The sequence below is a fragment of the Apteryx rowi genome, unplaced genomic scaffold (assembly GCF_003343035.1).
Source record: "Apteryx rowi isolate R43461 unplaced genomic scaffold, aptRow1 scaffold_606, whole genome shotgun sequence".
NCBI classification, from domain to species: Eukaryota; Metazoa; Chordata; class Aves; order Apterygiformes; family Apterygidae; genus Apteryx; species Apteryx rowi.
In genome coordinates, this window is record NW_020450879.1 from 302,957 (window position 1) to 310,498 (window position 7,542).

The 7,542-nt window shown below is 35.2% G+C and overlaps 1 protein-coding gene across 7 annotated transcripts in view; it reads left to right on the plus strand.

Annotated features, from left to right (window-relative positions):
• Nucleotides 1–7,542, plus strand: part of WAC (WW domain containing adaptor with coiled-coil) — a 67,735-nt gene that overhangs the window by 40,497 nt on the left and 19,696 nt on the right. For 6 of the 7 annotated variants that reach the window (XM_026083512.1, XM_026083510.1, XM_026083511.1 and 3 more), the window contains 2 exons: nucleotides 4,238–4,483; nucleotides 6,706–6,828. In XM_026083512.1, the coding sequence (XP_025939297.1) occupies nucleotides 4,238–4,483; nucleotides 6,706–6,828 (369 nt within the window). The remainder of the gene's footprint in view (nucleotides 1–4,237; nucleotides 4,484–6,705; nucleotides 6,829–7,542) is intronic. The other variant, XM_026083517.1, reaches the window with a different exon arrangement.

The window sequence follows — 7,542 nt, forward strand, 5'->3', positions numbered from 1 at the left end:
GCGAGGCAACGGGCACAAACTGAAACACAGACACTTCCATCTGAACATGAGGAAATACTTTTTCACTGTGAGGGTGACAGAGCACTGGAACAGGTTGCCCAGAGAGGTGGTGGAGTCTCCTTCTCTGGAGATATTCAAAACVYRYCTGGAYRYRATCCTGTGCAACGTGCTCTAGGTGACCCTGCTTGAGCAGGGGTGTTGGACTAGATGATCTCCAGAGGTCCCTTCCAACCTCAGCGATTCTGTGATTCTGTGATTTCAGAAGCTTCATATTGGTTGAGGGTTCAAATGCCTTTAAGAATGATGTGATTGTGTATAATTCTAAACATTGCTTTTTTTAGCCCTAGAAAGTGTTTTAGGAACTCGCAGATAGTGTTTAAATATTGAAAAGCAAACTTAACTGTGACAAAACATGCAATGAAACAGTCCTGCAACTTCACGCAGATCAGAAAAAAGGGAATTGGGGAAGAAAAGGAGAGAGTGAGTAGTTTTCTGCTTCTGTCTGTAGGAATTTCAGGGGAAACGCACACAGCAGTGATAGCTGGGAATTAATGTGGAACAGATGCCTCTTCATGAGGAGTTTTGAGTGCGTGTGTTAACTTCAGTGGTGAAGCTTGCAAGTTTTGTATGGCATCACAAATGCAATCAGTTTTAAACCTTTTAAACCTATTGTAGTGCATATTACCCCCAATGGATGTGTAAGTATTTAGAGGCTTTTTTTATTGGGAGTATTTCTTGGACTTATTTCTGTGTCTGGAAGCCATGGAATAAGATAGGTCAGTTTAAATTAAGGTTATTAAAAATGTGATTTTAATTGTGCTAAGATTGTATGGAACTAATCTGAATTCCTTCCATATTTTGTTAGCATGTTTCAGATTTCATCACAAAGGTATTTCCCTTCGTAGAAAAGAAAATATCCATTCAGACTGCTTAATACAAACCAGAAATATTTGCACTTCCATAGAAATATTTTTCAAAATTTTGATTTGTCAAGAACACTTTTTATTTCACTATGAATAACCTAATTTGTGAACTACAGTGGTGCTCTAAGAATTGTACTATGCATCCTATATGATGTTAAATAACATAGAATTTTTAATATACTATGCATGTGTAAACAGTCATGATCATAGTGATGTACTCTTTCACTGAATTTAGACTGTTGGTCTTATAGTATTAATCATCTCAAAAGATGGAAATGTTAGATACCATTTTTTCCCCACATTTTCCCTAGATATTTAATTAGTGATTATATCTAAAATACATATTTCACAGGTATATTTTAACACATACTTAAAATGTCTACAATAACACAGTCACATGATAGCATTTTCCGTTGTGTCTAAAAGAATTAATTGTATTGTATTGTATTGGTATAATTCAGTTTGCATCTTTATAGTGGGAAAGTTCAGCCAAACCAAAGTACTTTTACAGGGCTGCTGGAATTCAGATTCTTTTGGCATGACAGATTTTGAGTGGTTTTTTTTTTTTTGAGAAATGAACCAATACCTAAAACTTGTTAGCTTGAGTTTGCCTTTGATTCAGTTTCTTATTCATACAAGGCTGCAGCATGGGTCAGAAATTATGTGAGCTGTTTGGTATGCTGGTATGGTTTGAAAAGCTCAGGTATTGCTTATGAGAATTAATATTATAGTGGTGAGTAGCTTCTTTATTAGAGCAATTAATTCCTTCTTTGTACCATTGGTCATAGGAACGTGGTCTCATTTGGGCTGAGCTAACTCCAATAAAATAACTCATCCTAACTGTGAAGACAAGTCTAACTACATTAAATATTTTTTGAAATTAGTCCTAGTTTCTATCTGTCTGTTAATTCAGACATCTTTTTTTAAAGGTTCTCAAAACTGTAGGGTAGGAGAGTTATGTTAATAAGTACTAACATGCCCCGTTGTGCTTAATTGCCTTGCTTCTGTCTGCAAATGTATCTTCTCGTCCTTATTTAGACTTTGACAGATCCAGTTTCAGTTTAGTTTGCCTGTTTTTGTTTAGTATGATAAGATTCTTGTTTACTTGATGTGTCTTGACTTGCAGTTGTTCTAGTAAGTCTACTTTGAGTACTATAACATCATAATATTTTGTACATAATCCTTTTTGACAAAGACTTGTACTGATGACTTTACTGTTTTAAGGGGGAGCTAATACCTCATCGGCTGTCCTATTTGTATGTCATTGAAAATGATGCAAGAATTCTGTATCTGCTTTTTTTTCCTCTTCCATCTTTGTAACACTTCTTGTCCCTTTGTGTTATTTGAAGTTTTCTTGTGAAAGCTTGTGGCCAAATGATGAGTTCCTGCTCAAATACATCTTGAGGAGCTTATAGCTAGATAAGGCTCCCCCTTTTTTAGAAGTCTATGTACCTTGCCTGTTGCATCCTCACAAGAAGTCAAATATGGATGGTTCTGCTTTTTTTTTTTCCTGCTTTTTTTTCCCCCCCTTTTTTTTCTGTTTTAGACTTTTCAGCTGCTTGACTGAAAAGGTTTTTTGGAGTATTTGTGATCTGTCATGAACTATTTCTACTCTAACTGGAAGGAAAACAGAATCCTTTCCACTTCATGCAATTTTCTAAATGTGTAGTTTGGCAAAAAAAAAAAATTACACCCCCCCCCCCGCCCCTCTCCAAAAAATGAAAAACCTATCCAGTAATTAAGAGGAGGGTAATTACATGGTAATAATTACATGTTGGTTTTTTTAGCTCTGAGATTTCTAATCTAGAACTTTGTTTGATTTACATATTGATATTCATTTAAATCTTTTTTCAGTGTTGTCCTCCAAATCAGCATCGAGCTTAAGAGTTGCAGTTAAGGCTGTCAGAAAACAGCATTTGGAAAGTCTTTGTGACACTTTATTCTTATCTAGTAAAACCAAGACATTTTCATTTTTCTTCTTTATTAAAACAGTCAACCTCTTCTTGCCTTCATGATCTTGCCCAAGGGGAAAAAAAAAACTTTAGCATGAAAGACATTCATAGCCAATTATTTAGCTTTCATTTGGATTCTTACGTGAGATGGCGAAGATCCGGGTTAATATTATGTGCCCAAGTTGTGGTGGGGATAAAAATCTACATCTTCAATATTCCGGACAAGCATTTGGGTGAAATTTTGGATCCCTGTACATCTCTTCACTCTTCATCCAACCTGTTTGGCATGATAGAGGCATTAATTTTGACCTCATTTTTTGGTTTTTTTTTTTTTTCTTTTTCTCCTGATGGGATTTAATGGATGTAGGGGAAAAGGAAGCTAAAATTGAAATATAGCGGCCCAGGCTTTTTAAACAGGGGTGTGGAAGATGTTTGAAATGACTGATGGTATAAAAATAGTAATTGGAAATCCTTTCAGTGCAGGAATATCTCACAGTACTGGAACGAAGGAGAAACATTCATATTAACTGAAAGTCAAATTTAAAGTTAATTAAAGAATGCACATTAATTGGAACAAATTGCCCTACAGTGTGACTGAATTTAATTACTAAACACTTACGTGAATAATAACCATTGTTATTTGCTAAAATGAGATTAATAAAGTAGAAGATACAGGTTTTGATGCTTCGTGAAAAACTGACAAGTTTGAAATTAATTATGGGCAGATATAATTTTGGATGTTTTTCCCCTCTGCTGTGGGGATATTAACAGCTCTTTTTTTACATATTTAGTACAGCTCATTATCCTATCTCTTAATACTGAGCAGTGTTGCTAGATTGTAGTTTCTTGTAGTCTCGTCTCTGAATAAATGAAGTATGGCTTATACCCTACCCTCAAATTTGACGTACTATCCTATCTGTTGGTGAAGCCCGTGGACTTTACAAGTTTTTTGTACATCATATGTTTTCCAAAGGAGGATTGGAATTATGGGTAAAAAAAAAATAGAATATGAATATGTGCACAGTAGATGAAAAAATGAGAAAGTTTTGGCTCATTTTTGTTCTAAAAGTTAGCAGTACATCAGAAAAAAAATCCTATTTGTAACACTGTCAGCTTTCAGTCTTTTTCTTTGAAGTAAATTTTTTTTTTTCCCCCCTCCTAGTAAACATTAGACTCTGGTAGCCTTAGTTGCACCAGCTATCAAATGCCTTCAGTTTTTGTTATGTTTGTGTTTATATGTAACTTTTTTGTAACAATGGTTAAAAAGTTGATCATCTGGATTTAATATGGATATTTTACTGGTGAGGAGAGTTGTGAGGCTGTATTGGGGGAAAAATGTAAATTATTATGTCTTCTGTTTAGAGTCTGCATCTCTGGACAAGTCTGTATCCCATTCTTGCACAACTCCTTCCACATCTTCTGCTTCTGGACTGAATCCAACTTCTGCACCTGCTTCATCTGCTCCCACAGTCCCTGTCTCACCTGTCCCACAATCACCAATTCCTCCATTACTTCAGGACCCAAATCTCCTTCGGCAGCTGCTGCCTGCTCTGCAAGCCACATTGCAGCTTAATAATTCTAGCGTAGATATATCCAAAATCAATGAAGGTAAGGATACTTTTAAAGTTCATGTAACCTTTTATTTATGCAGATCAATGTATTACAGGATATCAAGCTGTAGTTAATGCAAGCCTTACTTTAAATAAAGAGTAAATAAATGAATACATAGGTAAAGTAAGGGAGAATTTTTTTTTTTWATTTATTGTTTAAATTAGCCAAATAACATTTAAGGTTATTAAGGTAGTAAATACTGATGTACATGAGCAGTACTGATTGCAGTGAGATTGGGGACTTAATTACCATGTCGGTATTAGTCTGTTGTACAAAATTTAGAGCTTTTTGCTCTTTTGTTTCATGTGATGTTGTTTGTCTTCTGAGGTTTGTGTTACTTTCTGTGTTTCCAAATACTGAAACTTTTAGTGATTCTTAAATCTTGCTGCCTGTCAGCTCTTCTCTTTAATAGAACATATATTGGCATCTCTGAATAAAGTTGGGAAATCATTAGCAGTACCTGTTACTTTCTGAGAGTTTTTGATAGTGGAGATGTACAGAGAGTACCTTAAAACTTTAAAATAATCTTATATGCTATTATTAAAGATCAGGCTGGGGAACATGGAGGAAAACTTTTGGTCTCCAGGAAGGTTTGAGTTCAGTACTCCAAGGCAAAAATAGTCATTCTTGGAGAATTTAAGCTTAACTTAAAAATAGTATATCAGTAATTGTGCCAGCAAGTTAACTTTTCTGTGTATGCGGTCTGTTTGTGTATCCCTCAGCTATTTTATCATGTAGGCCTAGTTTATTGGATGAAAATTTAGAACTAGCTATAGCGCCTTTCTCTTCAAGAACAGGTGGAATCGATGCATTTTGAACATTTTATTTAAGATGATGTCTGCATTGTGAAAATTTTTTGAACTTGTTATGCACTGATCATCAATTTAAATGACTTTTAAAATGACTTTTTAATGGACTTTAAGAAAGGTGCAAACCATGAAAGTCAAAATACTGAAAATATTAGTTAAAATTTAGGACTAATCCTACATTAGGATTATTTATAAGGAAAAGCTGTCAGTTGAATTTCCGTTTAATCAACAAATACTGTGACTTCATTCAGTACTGGTAGGTAAATAGGATATTCTTTTTCTTGTGCTAGGAGAAGCTCTGAAAACTGTATTGTACCAGGTTGGACTAAAAAGTAGGAGTGTTGTGGTGGTTTGTGATGGAAAATGACATGTCCAGTCAAAAGACTCCAGTCGTGTTTCATTAGACAGTTGCAAGGCTTAGGCTCCCAGTGTCCTCCTTTGGCCATAACCCAGCAGCAGCTGTGTCTCTGTGTTGAAGCAAAATTATTTAGTATTGCTTGATAGCATGAGGACTTGGGCAACAGGTGCACAAGGGCACAGTGACTTTACCTTGCACAGCAAGACCGCCCTCACTTTGCGCATGAGGTAGAGTTAGGCTGCGTTTGTGCTAGCAGCTCAGGTTTTTCTCCAGACTTGGGTATGTTCAGTAAGTATTCCACAAAGTCTGTAGACCTTTTCAGCAAGGGTGTTCAGATTCTGGGTTCCATCAACTCATACCATAAAATGCTCCTCTTTTGTAGTGCAGTTTAAAAACACCTGGTTGAAAATGATCCTTTTCTTCTTTCTGTTATAAAAAGTGGAGGTTTTTGTGTAGGTGGCCTTCCACCCCCCCGCCCCAAATCAGAGCATCTTGATTTTAACCTCAAAGATCTTTTCTTTTTCCTTGAACAGGAACATTTTTTTTCCCCCATGATAAATATTTCAGTGTGTTACCATTTTCTCAACTGGGAACCTTTGTTTCCTCCCCAATTTTTTTTTCCAGTAGTTGAAGTGATAATACTGTTTTCTTGAAATGTACTGGTAGTTTAAAAAACAAACAAAACAACAACACACACAACTTATTCTGCTTATTACAGTAACAAATTGAACAAATGCTCTCTTTGCATTCAGTTATTATTGATCAATCATTATTGATTCATAAGAATAAGCTGAAGAGCTAAAGTTATTTTATGAGAGGATTTTTTTAATGTATCCCTAGAAGATAAACTGCTGAATAAATTACTTGGGTTGAAGTGCCAAGCATTCATGAGTTGAATTTCTGTCACTGAAAAATAGTTGTCAGCCCTTTGGTCAATTGTAGATATGAAAAATCAAAAAGAAAAGGCAACTTAAACGTGTTTTGCTTAGCCAGTTTGAATAGTTTAAACTGACGTTCTGGAATTGCCACTAAAACTTGGTGTTTGTTTTTAGTTCTTACAGCAGCTGTGACGCAAGCCTCTCTGCAGTCTATACTCCATAAAATTCTCACTGCTGGACCATCTGCTTTCAATATTACTTCCCTAATTTCTCAAGCTGCACAACTGTCTACGCAAGGTATTCAAAGTCGTCTCTCGCTTACATAAAGTTGTTAGGTTGTATTTTATAAAGGCTGATACAATTGAAACTTACAGAAGCTGTCTCCTACTGTCCTGTTTTCAGTGTAGAATTCCTTATGTAGTGTAGAGGATGTTGAACTTTTTTTTTTTTTTTTTCCCCCTCCAAAGGTAGGATAAAAATTCTTTATTTGGGGAGCAGGAAACTGATAAGTAACTAAATAGACGTGATTCTCTGCTCTTTTGCTTTTGGGAGATTTTCTTTGCATGGTAACTAATGCTACATGAGTAATGTCAATTGTGTACAAGACCCTAAATTTATTCTGAACCTTTAATTAAACTTATCTAATGTTTAATATAATACACATTACTTCCTTGGTAGTACAAGCTTTTTCACTTTCCAGGCATGGTATTTCTTCAGGTATCTTTGGTATATTCTGGTTTGTAACTTAATAAATCGAGTAACTGGAATCAAAAACATAAATGCAGTCATATTGTTGTGTAGATGAAGAGTATTTTGCTAATACTAATTTTTAACTGGTAATTAAAACACTGGAGGGGTGTGTGTGTGTGTCTTTGTTTTTGGAAGTCAGATGACCAAAATGGAATGAACGGGTTTCTAGATGCAATTTTTCATACATTCTGTCAGTTAAATTGAATCAAGCACTCTAAAATAGGAATCACAAATGAGAATAGTTAACCTCTTCATGTGTAA